The 16,222-nt window shown below is 44.0% G+C and overlaps 1 protein-coding gene across 2 annotated transcripts in view; it reads right to left on the bottom strand.

Annotated features, from left to right (window-relative positions):
- Positions 1–16,222, bottom strand: part of LOC106611816 (testican-1) — a 332,029-nt gene that overhangs the window by 161,076 nt on the left and 154,731 nt on the right. For both annotated transcript variants that reach the window (XM_014212411.2, XM_014212410.2), the window contains one exon: positions 3,940–3,985. In XM_014212411.2, coding sequence (XP_014067886.1) covers positions 3,940–3,985 — 46 coding nt within the window. The remainder of the gene's footprint in view (positions 1–3,939; positions 3,986–16,222) is intronic.

Here is a 16,222-nt window from a genome sequence, read left to right as displayed (position 1 = left end):
AGAAGTGGCATAGGTCTGATATGGGGAGGCCAATATAGGGTGTGGCCAGGGTTTGCTTGGGGTCTTAGCTGGTTGGGGTGTGGCTGGTGATTCTGTGGTCTGGGTGTAGGTCTTCTTGGCGTGGGTTCTCTTGGTGCAGGTAATTCGGGAGGGTGTCTTGCAGGTCTGGGAGGGTGTCTCGCTGGTCTGGGCAGGGGGTCCGTTGCTCTGTTGCTCCTGTGTGAGGTGCTGGGGCTACGGTTGAGGCTAACGTCCTTCAGGGTCCAGGCAAAAGTTGGGATTGCTGCCTTGTAGAGGTGGACCTGGTCATAAAGGCTGTTCAAGTCCAGGGTGGAGTGGTGGGCCAGGTAGACATTAGGTTTTGAGGCACAGTCTTGTGAAATGTTTGCATTCACCTGCTGTATGGTGGCAGGGGGAAAGTATTTTCGTGGTAGCAGGGTGGAGATCACCACTTGTGCGTTGGGGAAAGTGGAAGAAGCTTTTTCAATCACTACCTTGAGTGCTGTTGCCACCCTTTCCTGCTGGGCCCTCAGGTCATTTGTGTCCATGTGAATTATGATGTGGCTGGGGGACCCTAGTCTGTCCTCTGACAACAGCTCCAGGGCATGCCTAGTGTTTGGGCACCAGAGTTTAGCCACTTTGTGTTTGGGAAAAAGCTTATCCTCTTGAATTTATTTGCCATTTAAGTCAATGAGGCACATCCTCAGTGGATGTGTGGGGGTTGTCAGGAGGGCTATCGGGGAAGCTGACAGGAGGGCTGGTAGGAGGGGGTGGTGTCTGTTGGGTTGGTGGGTCCTGTGTTGTCTGTCCCACTGTGGTGTTGAGGTTGTGGTCCAGGTCTGAGGTGGGCTGTTCTGCTGGCTTGTCTGGGGGAGTGTCCTGCTCTCTGTCACACCTCAGCTTTCTGACCTCGTCCTTCAGTGCCATGTGTGCCTCTTTAAGTTCTCTCACCTCAGTCCGTAGAGCAGACAGCTCTCTCAGACAGCCGTCAACCTCCAACCTTCCGCCCTCCGGGTCTTGTTGGGGGGGTGTTGTTGTGCTGGTCTGTTTTGTGGGTATGTTCTGTCTGGATTGTGTGGACTAGCTCTCTGAGCTCCACCATGTCTCTCTCCAGCTCTGTGAATTGATCCCTCTCAATGATGGAGGAGCAGTGCAGTTGTGGGACCTGGGTGTGTTCAGCACTGGGGGGGTGACTATCCTCGTCTGCAGGACAGTATGAAGAGATGTGATCAAACTCACTCAGGATGGGGGGAGTCCTCACAGAGAGAGATCTTTTCCTGCTGTGCTCTCTCTTTGATTCCGTAAAAGTCCTGCTGGAACTGCATGAGGACGCCCTGCACCATTACTGTCCCAGACTTTTTGAGAATGACACAAATATTAATTTTCACAAAGTCTGCTGCCTCAGTTTGTATGATGGCAATTTGCATCTACTCAAGAATGTTATGAAGAGTGATCAGATGAGTTGCAATTAATTGCAAAGTCCCTCTTTGCCATGCAAATGAACTGAATCCCCCAAAAACATTTCCACTGCATTTCAGCCCTGCCACAAAAGGACAAGCTGACATCATGTCAGTGATTCTCTCGTTAACACAGGTGTGAGTGTTGACGAGGACAAGGCTGGAGATCACTCTGCCATGCTGATTGAGTTTGAATAACAGACTGGAAGCTTCAAAAGGAGGGTGGTGCTTGGAATCATTGTTCTTCCTCGGTCAATCATGGTTACCTGCAAGGAAACACGTGCCGTCATCATTGCTTTGCACAAAAAGGGCTTCACAGGCAAGGATATTGCTGCCAGTAAGATTGCACCTAAATCAACCATTTATCGGATCATCAAGAACTTCAAGGAGAGCGGTTCAATTGTTGTGAAGAAGGTTTCAGGGCGCCCAAGAAAGTCCAGCAAGCGCCAGGACCGTCTCCTAAAGTTGATTCAGCTGCGGGATCGGGGCACCACCAGTACAGAGCTTGCTCAGGAATGGCAGCAGGCATGTGTGAGTGCATCTGCACCCACAGTGAGGCAAAGACTTTTGGAGGATGGTCTGGTGTCAAGAAGGGCAGCAAAGAAGCCCCTTCTCTCCAGGAAAAACATCTGGGACAGACTGATATTCTGCAAAAGGTACAGAGATTGGACTGCTGAGGACTGTGGTAAAATCATTTTCTCTGTTGAATCCCCTTTCCAATCATTTGGGGCATCCGGAAAAAAGCTTATCCGGAGAAGACAAGGTGAATGCTACCATCAGTCCTGTGTCATGCCAACAGTAAAGCATCCTGAGACCATTCACGTATGGGGTTGCTTCTCAGCCAAGGGAGTGGGCTCACTCACAATTTTGCCTAAGAACACAGCCATGAATAAAGAATGGTACCAACACATCCTCCGAGAACAACTTCTCCCAACCATCCAGGAACAGTTTGGTGACGAACAATGCCTTTTCCAGCATGATGGAGCACCTTGCCATAAGGCAAAAGTGATAACTAAGTGGCTCTTGGAACAAAACATCGATATTTTGGGTCCATGGCCAGGAAACTCCCCAGACCTTAATCCCATTGACAATTTATGGTCAATCCACAAGAGGCGGGTGGACAAACAAAACCCCACAAATTCTGACAAACTCCAAGCATTGATTATGTAAGAATGGGCTGCCATCAGTCAGGATGTGGCCCAGAAGTTAATTGACAGAATGCCAGGGCAGATTGCAGAGGTCTTGAAAAAGAAGGGTCAACACTGCAAATATTGATCATCAACTTCATGTAATTGTCAATAAAAGCCTTTGCCACTTATGAAATGCTTGCAATTATACTTCAGTATTCCATAGTAACATCTGACAAAAATATCTAAAGACACTGAAGCAGCAAACTTTGTGAAAATTCATATTTGTGTCATTCTCAAAACTTTTGGCCACGACTGTAGACGTAGACAGAGGTTGTTTCAATTTCCTCAATGTCTAGTATTCTGAGTTTCCACCCAGGGCCAATATCCTCTCTCGACATAGGGTTAGTGTACTCTTATAGCATTGTGCCATGCCAGGGGATGGTCTGTGTGGAAAATGAAGCTGCTTACGTTCCCCTCTGCAACAGTCAGCAAATAGTGTCTCTGGATTGTCCTTGCTCAGTACTCTCCTGCCATTGTTGGGCTGAATAGTTTTCACACATCTGACTTCACATTTCAGTGCTAATTGAAGGTGCCACCAGGTCTGTTCTGTCCTAGCAGTTTGGTAGCTTAGTACACTTATTTACTTAGCTTTATAAAACAAAATTACCTAGAGATTATTGTCTTTTACTTTTTGGCTTCAGAAGTAGGTTCAGGCTGTTGGATGGTATTTCCAGGTTCCACTGTGTTTCTTCTGCAGGTTTTGGTTTGTTAGAAGTGTTTTCTTGATAGTCCATGGTAGTAACAGTCCATTCAGGTAATTTTGTCCAAAATCAAGGTTTTAGGTATGGAATTTTGATTTGGATTGAAGGTTTTAATGTTGAGGTTAGTATCTAATGTTGAGGTAGGTACCCCTCTCTCTCTCTCTCTCCAGCTCTTAGAGAAAGAGTAGGGTCTTAAACTCTTGTTCCATAACATATTATTCAGGCTCCCTCTCTCTATGTATTGATCTGTGGGTCCTGCTGCAGAAGTGCTGATCAATAGAATAAAATGAAGACTCCACTATGTGATTCCACTGTGTGGAGATTCTGTATCACATGAACCTACCAGAGGAGATAGAGGGTGGTAACATAGAGGAACCAGAGGAGTGGCTGTGGTGAAGTCATTAATGAAGTTACACAAGTGGTGTTTAGAGTGAGGAAGAAATTCACGCCATCTGCCTCCATCCCCGCTCCCATCCATCCCCATAGCAACCTTCCCATCTAACCATCCCACACACACAAACCCGTATGCCCCCCCCACACACACACATACAAACACGTCTCACACACACACATCATAGTGTCTGGTCTTACCCTGGTCGATTGGCTTGGCAGGACCCCAGCTTTTGAAGTAGTCATCCTGAGAGAAAAGCACAGGGGAAAAAGGGTTTACTACACACACACACACACACACACACACACACACACACACACACACACACACACAGACAACTTGACAGAAACAGATAAGAAAACATCTAAGGTCACACAGTCCGTAACAAATCCATATAAGTATGTTATTCCAGTTTATGCCACAGAGTTTGACATTCCAAACACTGTGTCACGACTCCCACCGAAGGTGGCCCCCCCTCCTGCTCGGGTGGCGCTCGGCGGTCGTCGTCACCGGCCTACTAGCTGCCACTGATTCCCTTTTTGTTTTCCCCCTTTTCGTTATTAGGTGCACCTGTTCTTAGTTGGGCTGATTAGCGGGCTTTAGTAGCCAGTAGGCCCGCCTGCTCTTTGTGCGGGATTATTTTCATTGTATGCTGTGCGTGGTTACACGCTGTTTGTTGCACATTTTCAGTGGTGCGTATGTTTGCGCAAGATGTGTTTAGTCCCTTGTGTTTGGGCCACTTTGTTTTGTAGTGCGCTCTGTGCGCTGTTTGGGTTGGCTTGTCGTTTGGTCAGTGTGCCTATTAAAGCCAATACCCTGAATCGCTGTTTTCCTGCACTTGATTCTTCGTCAGCAAACACCCATGCCTTACACACTGGTCATCCTCAGTGCAGAAACAAACTCTCTGTGGCCTCGACTCCCGACCCATCGTCCCAGACAGACAGTGCATGTGAGTTTAGAGAAACAGGCTCAAAGAGCGGGAGACTGATCCGCTCTCATGATTATCTCTCTGTCACAGGCGACAGATCAGTCGGATTGAGATGCAAATATCACAGGGAATTAGTCCCAGATTAAACTCTTCACAACCAGACCTCCCCTTCAAAACCAACAGCCTATTCCCCCCACGTCTTCGCTAATTATATCTGTACAAGCACAAATGTTAGAAGTTTAATACTCATTAGATGAGAGCTTTTTTGCTCGGAGCACGGTTTTTTATTTTTTCCTCTCTGATTTGTATTTTTTGCAGAGGACAAAGTGATATGTAATTGCTTTAAAATGGCTGCATAATGAACGAACAACATGTTGGTGGTATATGAGCTTTTGGTCTGAGTTGAATTAGTGCATAACAGTAGAGTGTTTTACATGGTATCATTAGGAGATAGGCAAACAGATATGGCATTGAGAGAGAGAGAGAGAGAGAGAGAGAGAGAGAGAGAGAGAGAGGTAGAGGTAGAGAGAGAAAGCAAGAGAGAGCGAGAGATACAGAAGGAGAAAGCCTGAGATACAGAGGGAGAGAGAGAGGGAGAGAGTGAGAGCGAGAGAAAAAAAGAGAGGGAGAGAGAGGAGGATAGAGAGAGAGAGAGAGAGAGAGAGAGGCGCTGTGTCAGATCCAATAAAGCCACAGGCAGAAAGAAGATAAAACAATAGGGAGGTAGTTAGAGGAATAAAGGTAAGGACTAGCAGATAGACAGATACTCTTACCAGCAGGGCCGGCTCTAGCCTTTTGGAGGCCCTAAGCAAGATTTGGTGGGGCCCCCACCTCCCCCATCATGTGGCAAAACATTTTAATGGCCCCCCTCTTGACAGCAGAGAGAAGTTTTAAAGCTAATTTCCTGCTATTCTACACATTTTGCCATGAGTTATGCCATGTTAATATGATATCTCAGTGAGAATGGCTAACAAAATTAATGGGGGCCCTGAAAGTTAGTGCCCTGGGCATGTGCCCTATGTGCCCGGACAGTATTCGGCAATGATTACTGTCGATAGCTGGCTAGGCTAACTATCAATCTAAAAATTGTTAGTTGACATGGCTAATTGAGTAGCTTTCAGTGACTGACATAACAACAGGAAAACTGATGAATGATGCACAAACAAATGTCTGAATTGCACCTGGTGTATTCTACTATTCACCCTCTCAATAGTAAGTTAAGACCCCGACTGAGTTCTGAGTCCCCCCACACACATTTTTAAAGAAAATGTTTAGAGGTTGGGGCCCCCCTAGCAGCCGGGTGCCCTTAGCAACTGCTTATGTTGCTTATGCCTGGAGCCAGCTCTGCTTATCAGGCTCTGTTTAACTAGATTATGACTGTTCATAAGGACCTGCTCAATCAAGACAATCAGTCAATGCATTTACAGGACTTGCCCTCTACCACTGACCTGCCATATACTCTGTTAAATGACTTACTCTGTTCTACATTGGTTTTGGCACTGGTTTTTGCTTTTCATATTGCCTGTCAGTTATCAATCATTCCTCAGTGCCATTTGGGTCTACTGTGTATAACGTTCTCTTGTAGATGTCGAGTTTACAGCCCCCCTGGGTGACTATCTCACCATCTCACACCAGCCCAAAGCTCGCCTGGCATTAACCGATACAGAAATACAGCCAATGAAAATGTAGAAGTTCAATCCAATCACCTCACCACCTTCACTTCCTGTCAGAACACGGTTGTCCGGGCGATGGAGTGATGGATCGACACGTCTTGGGAGCGAGGAGCGAGCTCCAAATCAATCCAAACCAACACACCTCCTGATGTTTCCAAATAGAGGGAACGAGACCATATGAAGCAGGAAAACAGATGTTTTAGAGAAGTTCTGTACAGTAGAGTACATTATTTATCTGTTATAAGTCAAATTGTCCTACTGCTTCTTATGAGATACATTCAGCAACAACAACGTTACTATCAGTAAGTCTTTGGGAGAGTAGTTCGGATGTGTCCTCAGGTCTAAGCTCTAGACCAGTGGTCACCAAGCGGTCGATTGCGAAGCCTTGCGTTCCTTTAAAAAATAAATTTTTTCGTACTTTTGGCAGTAGGTGCACTTGATTCAGCAGCCCTAGCGCCGGGAAGGCAAAGTGTTCCCATTTTGAACCATTTCCTGTGCCTGAAGGTAAAACTCTGCCTACCCAGCAGGCCCAAAGAGCAAATCAAGTGCACCTATTGGCCTACCAAAAAAACTCCCTTGCAACTTGAGTTTTGCCATCAGCTGGAAGACCGTGTACCCTTTTCTCAGCGGAGGGAAGGAGGGCGGTGAGACAGTGAGACGGGTGAGAGGCAGCCTAACCGCTGCTCCCTCCCCTCAGACTGACCATCAGATGCAGGTCATCAGTCCAGTAAAAAAAAAAAAGAATTATTATGCTCACTTAGCTGTGCCTCACAAATAATACAACAAATGATCTATTACCAGTGTGATCATATACCTACATTGGCCAATAGCAAGCACAGCCAATATGCAGTGATGACGTATTGGGCCTATAGCCTACTGCACAAACCTCATTGCTACAGTACTGTTTTTAATTGGTTAATGTTGCATAGGCTTTTTTTTCTTCTTCTTCTCAGTTTTGTCTCAGCGCTGCAACTCCCCAACGGGATCGGGAGGCAAAAGTCGAGTCATGCGTCCTCTGAAACATGACCCGCGCTTCTTAACACCTTCCAAACCGCGCTTCTTAACACCCGCCCGCTTAACCTGGAAGCTAGCCGCACCAATGTGTTGGAGGAAACACCGTTCAACTGATGACTGAGTCAGCCTGCAGGTGCCCGGTCAGCCACAAGGAGTCACTAGAGCGCGATGAGCCAAGTAAAGCCCCCCCAGCCAGACCATCCCCAAACCCAAACCCGGACAACGCTGGGCCAGTTGTGCGCCGCCCTATGTGACTCCCAATCACGGCCGGTTGTGATACAGCCCGGGATCGAACCCGGGTCTGTAGTGACGCCTGTAGCTCTGCGATGCTGTGTCTTTAGACCGCTGCACCACTCTGGAGGCCCTAAGCTTATGTTTTTTAAGTCATGTTTGTAAAAAAACCTGAGCAGTAGATCTCGGCTTGCATTTTGACCCAGAAAGTGATCTTGACTAAGAAAAGGTTGGTGACCACAAACACTGTACATATACGCTGAGGGTACAAAACATTAGGAATGCCTTCCCAATATTGAGCTGCAACCCCTTTTGCCCTCAGAACAGCCTAAATTCGTTTAGGCATGGACTCTACAAGGTGTCAAAAGAGTTCCACGGGGATGCTGGCCAATTTTCACTCCAATGCTTCCCACAGTTGTGTCAAGTTGGCTGGATGTCCTTTGGGTGGTGGACCCTTCTTGATACACAAGGGAAACTGTTGAGTGTGAAAAACCCAGTAGCACTGCAGTTCTTGACACAAACCGGTGCACCGACTACCATACTCCGTTCAAAGGCACTTAAATATTTTGTCTTTCCCATTCACCTTCTAAATGGCACACATACACAATCCATGTCTCAGTTGTCTCAAGGCTTAAAAATCCTCATTTAACCTGTCCCCTGCCCTTCATCTACAATGATTGAAGTGGATTTAACAAGTGACATCAAAAACGGATCATAGCTTTCACCTGGATTCACCAGGTCAGTCTATGTCATGGAAAGAGCGGATGCTCTTAATGTTTTGTATACTCAATGTAGTATATAGTCTGTAGCAGAGCTGAGTGGGAGTGGTGAAGGAATCAAACCCTGTCAGAGCTCAAATAACAAACAGCTCCATATCCCACTGGGAAGGCAAAAACATTTCTCTCAGCTCTTAACTATCAAATTCCTCTCTCTCTCTCTCTCTCTCTACAGTGTTTGTCTCAACATGATGTTAGAAATAAAGAACTCAGCATGGTCCCAGCAGCAGATCACTCTAAAGACCAAACAAAGGCAGAAAATGATATAAACCGCTGAGAAGCCAAAATTTTCTCTCACAAAAACATTCTTTCCTACCGACTGTGTGGGGGAGAGAGGCAGAGAGAGGGAAATGAGTAGGACAGAAGGAGAGATAAACCCATGAGGAGAACATCAGAGGAAGAGAAACAGACCTACAAGTTGAAGGTGGGGAGGACGAGACAGGAAATGACTAAATAAAAGAGGGATGAGACTGAGGGATGGAGAAAGGGAATGTAATTGAGAGAGAGAACGGGAGATTTAAAGAGAGTATGGACAGGAAAAAGAAAGAGCATAGACCGAGATAGAGATAATAACAGTGAAGTTGTAAACTTGGCAGTAGAAAACCTAAACAGTATATTTGACCTCTCAGCTTCCCTATCAAATCTAAAAATTTAAAGCAGACAACCTAAGAAAATTAACAACAATGACAAATGGTTTGATGAAGAATTCAAAAACCTAAGAAAGAAATTCAGAAACCTATCCAACCGAAAACATAGAGACCCAGCAAACCTGAGTCTACACCTTCACTATGGTGAATCACTAAAACAATACAGACATACACTACGGAAAAAGAAGGAACAGCACGTCAGAAATCAGCTCATATAATTAAAGAATCAATAGAATTTAACCACTTCTGGTAAAATTGGAAAACACTAAACAAACAACAACACGAAATGTTATCTGTCCAAAAGGGAGATGTGTGGATAAACCACTTATCCAACCTTTTTGGACCTTTAACAAAGAACAAACAGCAAAAACAAATACACCAAGAGTCAAAAGTTTGGACACACCTACTCATTCAAGTTTTTTTTTTATTTTAACTTTTTTTCTACATTGTTGTCACGTCCTGACCAGTAAAAGGGGTTAATTGTCATTGTAGTTTGGTCAGGGCGTGGCAGGGGGTGTTTGTTTTGTGTGTTTCGGGGTTTTTGATTTATGTTCTATATTTTCTATTTCTATGTTTATTCTAGTTTTCAACTTCTATGTTGTGTTTTTCAATGACCTCCAATTAGAGGAAGCTGGTTGTAGTTGTCTCTAATTGGAGGCCATATTTAAGTGTGTTCGTTTTCACTTGTGTTTGTGGGTGGTTGTTTCTAGTATAGTCTGTGCACCTTACTGGACTGTTTTCGTCGTTTGTTTTGTTTAAGTGTTTTCTCTTTAATAAAGTAAAGAAGATGATCAATATACCCGCTGCATTTTGGTCCACTCCTTACGACGCCCGTGACAATTGTAGAATAATAGTGAAGACATCAAACTATGAAATAACACATATGGAATCATGTAGTAACCAAAAAAGTGTTATTCAAATCAAAATATATTTTAGATTTGAGATTCTTCAAAGTAGCCACCCTTTGCCTTGATGACAGCTTTGCACACTCTTGGCATTCTCTCAACCAGCTAGCTCATGAGCAATGTTTTTGCAACAATCTTGTTGGAGTTCCCACATATCCTGAGGACTTGCTGGCTGTTTTTTTATATGTATTTTTTTATTTAACCTTTATTTAACTAGGGAATCCAGTTAACCTCTCTTGGGCAGGTGGGACGCTAGCGATCCCACCCACGGTTCACACTATTCAACAGCCAGTGAAAAATCAGAGCGCCAAATTCAAAACCACAAAATGTCATAATTCAAAGTTCTCAAACATACGACTATTTTACACCATTTTAAAGATACATGTCTCCTTAATGTAACCACGTTGTCCGATTTCAAAAAGGCTTTACGGCGAAAGCATAAAGTTAGATTATGTTAGGAAAGTTCCAACACAAGAAAAACCACACAGCCATTTTCCTAGCAAGGACAGGCGTCACAAATACCAGAAATTCAGCTAAAATTATGCACTAACCTTTGACGATCTTCATCAGATGACACTCCTAGGACATCTTCTTACACAATACATGCATTTTTTGTTTGATCAAGTTGATATTTATATCCAAAAACAGCCTTTTACATTGGCGCGTGATGTTCAGAAAATATTTTGCCTCCAATACTCCCGGTGAATCAGCACAACAATTTACAAAAATACTCATCATAAACGTTGATAAAATATTAAACTGTTATTCAAAGAATTATAGATGAACATTTCCTTTATGCAACCGCTGTGACAGATTTCAAAAAAGCTTCACGGGGAAAGCACACTTTGCAATAATCTGAGTACTGCGCTCAGAAGAATACACTAGGCAATACAGATACCCGCCATTTTGGAGTCATCTAAAATCATAAATAGCATTAGAAACATTCACTTACCTTTGATGATCTTCATCAGAAGGCACTTCCAGAAATCCCAGGTCCACGATAAATGTTGTTTTGTTCGATGAAGTCCATAATTTATGTCAAAATAACTCCTTGTTGTTTCCGCGTTCAGTAAGCTACTCCAAGTGTAGGAAGCGAGGCCAAAATGTCACGATGAAAAGTCAAAAAAAGTTATATTTACGTTCGTTCAAACATGTCAAACTTTGTATAGCATCAATCTTTAGGGCCTTTTTAACTTAGAACTTAGAACTTAGAACCGGACGATTCCAGTGTCTTGAAAAACGTTTTGGAACACAGCTAACTCTCAAGTGAATGTGCGCCAATGAACTCATTTGCTTTCCTGAGTCAACAACTTCCAACTTCCTCTGTTCGCTCTCTGTTCATCATAGACGCCTCAAACAACTTTCTAAAGACTATTGACATCTAGTGGAAGCCTTAGGAAGTGCAAAATGAACCCTAAGTCACTGTGTGTTCGATAGGCAATGACTTGTTAGGACTACAAGCACCAGACTTCCCACTTCCTGGTTAGATGTTTCTTAGGTTTTTGCCTGCCATATGAGTTCTGTTATACTCACAGACACCATTCAAACAGTTTTAGAAACTTCAGAGTGTGTTATATCCAAATCTAATAATATGCATATTCTAGTTCCTGGGCCCGAGTAGTAGGCCATTTAATTTGGGTACGTTTTTCATCCGGCCGTGAAAATACTGCCCCCTACCCTAGAGAAGTTAAGAACAAATTCCTATTTACAATGACGGCCTACCCTGGCCAAACCCTAACCCGGACAACGCTGGGCCAATTGTGTGGCGCCCTATGGGACTCCCAATCACGGCCGGTTGTGATACAGCCTGGAATCGAACCAGGGTCTGTAGTGACGCCTCTAGCCTTGAGATGCAGTGCCTTAGATCGCTGTGCAACCCGGGAGCTTTTTCTTTACTCTGTGGTCCAACTCATTCCAAACCATCTCAATTGGGTTGATGTTGGGTGATTGTGGAGACCAGGTCATCTGATGCAGTACTACATCACTCTCCTTGGTCAAATAGCCCTTACACAGTCTGGAGGTGTGTATTTGGTCATTGTCATGTTGAAAAACAAATGATAGTCTGACTAAGAGCAAACAGATAGGATGGCGTATCGCTGCAGAATGCTGTGGTAGCCATGCTGGTTAAGTGTGCCTTGAATTCTAAATTAATGACTGACAGGGTCACCAGCAAAGCACCATCACACCATCACACCACCTCCTCCATGCTTTACGGTGCGAACCACACATGCGGAGATCATATGTTCACCTACTCTGCGTCTCACAAAGACACGGCGGTTGGACCAAACATCTCACATTTGGGCTCATCAGACCAAAGGACAGATTTCCACCGGTCTAATGTCCATTGCTCGTGTTTCTTGGCCCAAGCAAGTCTCTTCTTCTTATTGGTGTCCTTTAGTAGTGGTTTCTTTACAGCAATTTAACCATGAAGGCCTGATGCAGTCTCCTCTGAACAGTTGATGTTGAGATGTGTCTGTTACTTGAACTCTGTGAAGCATTTATTTAGGCTGCAATTTCTGAGGCTGGTAACTCTAATGAACTTATCCTCTGCAGCAGAGGTAACTCTGGGTCTTCATTTCCTGTGGCGGTCCTCATGAGAGCCAGTTTCATCATAGCGCTTGATGGTTTTTGTGAATGCACTTGAAGAAAGTTGAACTTGAAATTTTCCTTCATGTCTTAAAGTAATGATGGACTGTCGTTTCTCTTTGCTTATTTGAGCTGTACTTGCCATAATATGGACTTGGTCTTTTACGAAATAGGGCTATCTTCTGTATACCACCCCTACCCCGTCACAACAGATTGGCTCAAATGCATTAAGGAAAGAAATTCCACACATGAACAAGGAACATCTGTTAATTGAAATGCATTCCAGGTGACTACCTCAAGAAGCTGGTTGAGTAGAATGCCAAGAGTGTGCAAAGCTGTTATCAAGACAAAGGGTGACTACTTTAAATCTCAAATATATTCTGATTTGTTTAACACTTTTTTGGTTACTACATGATTCCATATGTGTTATTTCATAGTTTTGACATCTTCACAATTATTCTACAACGTAGAAAATAGTACAAATAAAGAAGAACCCTGGAATGTGTAGGTGTGTCCAACCTTTTGACTGCTACTGTAGATGATCAAATACAAATCTAGAACAGTTTGCAGCACCCAGCTTCACCCTACTAGAATCTGAAGTCAATTGTCTACTGCTGATGATCTGGTGCTTCTGTCATCAACCAAGGAGGACCTACAGCAGCACCTAGATCTTCTGCACAGATTCTGTCAGACCTGGGCCCTGACAGTAAATCTCAGTAAGACTAAATAAAATGGTGTTCCAAAAAAGGTTGAATAGCCAGGACCACGAATACAAATTCCATCTAGACACCGTCGCCCTAGAGCACACAAAAAACTATACATACCTCGGCCTAAACATCAGCGTCACAGGTAACTTGCACAAAGCTGTGAATGAGCTGAGAGACAAGGCAAGAAGGGCCTTCTATGCCATCAAAAGGAACATAAAATTCCACATACCAATTAGGAACTTGCTAAAAATACTTAAATCAGTTATAGAACCCATTGCCCTTTATGGTTGTGATGTCTGGGGTCCGCTCACCAACCAAGATTTCACAGAATAGGACAAACACCAAATTGAGAAATATACTCTGTGTACAACGTACAACACCACAAAAATCATGCAAAGCAAAATTAGGCCGATAAACGCTAATGATCAAAATCCAGAAAAGAGCCGTTAAATTCTACCACTACCTAAAAGGAAGCGATTCCCGAACCTTCCATAACAAAGCCATCACCTACAGAGAAACGAACCTGGAGAAGAGTCCCCTAAGCAAGCTGGTCCTGGGGCTCTGTTCACAAACGCAAACAGACCCCACAGAGCCCCAGGACAGCAGCACAATAAGACCCAGCCAAATCATGAGAAAACAAAAAGAGAATTACTTGACACATTGGAAAGGACTAACAAAAACACGGAGAAAACTAGAATGCTATTTGGCCCTAAACAGAGAGTACACAGTGGCAGAATACCTGACCACTGTGACTGACCCAAAATTAAGGAAATATTTGACTATGTACAGACTCAGTGAGCATAGCCTTGCTATTGAGAAAGGCCGCTGTAGGCAGACCTGGCTCTCAAGAGAAGACAGGATATGTGCACACTGCCTACAAAATGAAGTGGAAACTGAGATGCACTTCCTAACCTCCTGCCAAATGTATGACCATATTAGAGACACATATTTCCCTCAGATTACACAGACCCACAAAGAATTCGAAAACAAATCCAATTTTGATAAACTCCCATATCTATTGGGTGAAATACCACAGTGTGCCATCAAAGCAGCAAGATGTGTGACCTGTTGCCACAAGAAAAGGTCAACCAGTGAAGAATAAACACCATTGTAAATACAACCCATATTTATGTTTATTTATTTTCCCTTTTGTACTTAAACTATTTGCACATAATTACAACACTGTATATAGACATAATATGACATTTAAAATGCCATTATTCTTTTGGAACTTTTGTGAGTGTAATGTTTACTGTTCATTTTTTATTGTTTATTTCACTTTTGTTTATTATCTATTTTACTTGCTTTGGCAATGTAAACATATGTTTTCCATGCCAATAAAGCCCCTTAAATTGAAAATGAAAATTATATTGAAATTGAAAAATTGAGAGACAGAGAGTTGGGACAGTTAGAGAGAGTCGGGACAGTTAGAGAGAGTTGGGACAGTTAGAGAGAGTTGGGACAGTAAGAGAGAGTTGGGACAGTTAGAGAGAGTTGGAACAGTTAGAGAGAGTTGGAACAGTTAGAGAGAGTTGGAACAGTTAGAGAGAGTTGGAACAGTTAGAGAGAGTTGGGACAGTTAGAGAGAGTTGGAACAGTTAGAGAGAGTTGGAACAGTTAGAGAGAGTTGGAACAGTTAGAGAGAGTTGGAACACTAAGAGAGAGTTGGAAAATTAGAGAGAGTTGGAACAGTTAGAGAGAGTTGGGACACTAAGAGAGAGTTGGGGGACAGTTGGATAGAGTTGGGACAGTTAGAGAGAGTTGGAGCAGTTAGAGAGAGTTGGGGGACAGTTGGATAGAGTTGGAACAGTAAGAGAGAGTTGGAACAGTTAGAGAGAGTTGGGGGACATTTGGATAGAGTTGGGACAGTTAGAGAGAGTTGGGGGACAGTTGGATAGAGTTGGGGGACAGTTGGATAGAGTTGGAACAGTTAGAGAGAGTTGGAACAGTTAGAGAGAGTTGGAACAGTTAGAGAGAGTTGGAATAGTAAGAGAGAGTTGGAACAGTAAGAGAGAGTTGGAACAGTTAGAGAGAGTTGGGGGACAGTTGGATAGAGTTGGAACAGTTAGAGAGAGTTGGAACAGTTAGAGAGAGTTGGGACAGTTAGAGAGAGTTGGAACACTAAGAGAGAGTTGGAACAGTTAGAGAGAGTTGGAACACTAAGAGAGAGTTGGAGGACAGTTGGATAGAGTTGGGATAGTTAGAGAGAGTTGGAACAGTTAGAGAGGAGTTGGGACAGTTAGAGAGGAGTTGGGACAGTAAGAGAGAGTTGGAACAGTTTGAGAGGAGTTGGAACAGTTAGAGAGGAGTTGGAACAGTAAGAGAGAGTTGGGGGACAGCTGGATATAGTTGGAACAGTTAGAGAGAGTTGGAACAGTTAGAGAGAGTTGGAACAGTTAGAGAGAGTTGGAATAGTAAGAGAGAGTTGGAACAGTAAGAGAGAGTTGGAACAGTTAGAGAGAGTTGGGGGACAGTTGGATAGAGTTGGAACAGTTAGAGAGAGTTGGAACAGTAAGAGAGAGTTGGAACAGTTAGAGAGAGTTGGGGGACAGTTGGATAGAGTTGGAACAGTTAGAGAGAGTTGGAACAGTTAGAGAGAGTTGGAACAGTTAGAGAGAGTTGGAATAGTAAGAGAGAGTTGGAACAGTAAGAGAGAGTTGGAACAGTTAGAGAGAGTTGGAACAGTTAGAGAGAGTTGGAACAGTTAGAGAGAGTTGGAACAGTTAGAGAGAGTTGGAACAGTTAGAGAGAGTTGGAGGACAGTGGGGCCAGGGATAATGTAGTGAGTTGGGGGACAGTGGGGCCAGGGATAATGTAGTGAGTTGGGGGACAGTGGGGCCAGGGATAATGTAGTGAGTTGGGGGACAGTGGGGCCAGGGATAATGTAGTGAGTTGGGGGACAGTGGGGCCAGGGATAATGTAGTGAGTTGGGGGACAGTGGGGCCAGGGATAATGTAGAGAGTTGGGGGACAGTGGGGCCAGAGATAATGTAGTGAGTTGGGGGACAGTGGGGCCA

Source organism: Salmo salar, chromosome ssa09 (genome assembly GCF_905237065.1).
Source record: "Salmo salar chromosome ssa09, Ssal_v3.1, whole genome shotgun sequence".
NCBI classification, from domain to species: Eukaryota; Metazoa; Chordata; class Actinopteri; order Salmoniformes; family Salmonidae; genus Salmo; species Salmo salar.
Note: the sequence above shows the minus strand (reverse complement) of the source record. Positions and strands in the feature narration are given on the sequence as shown.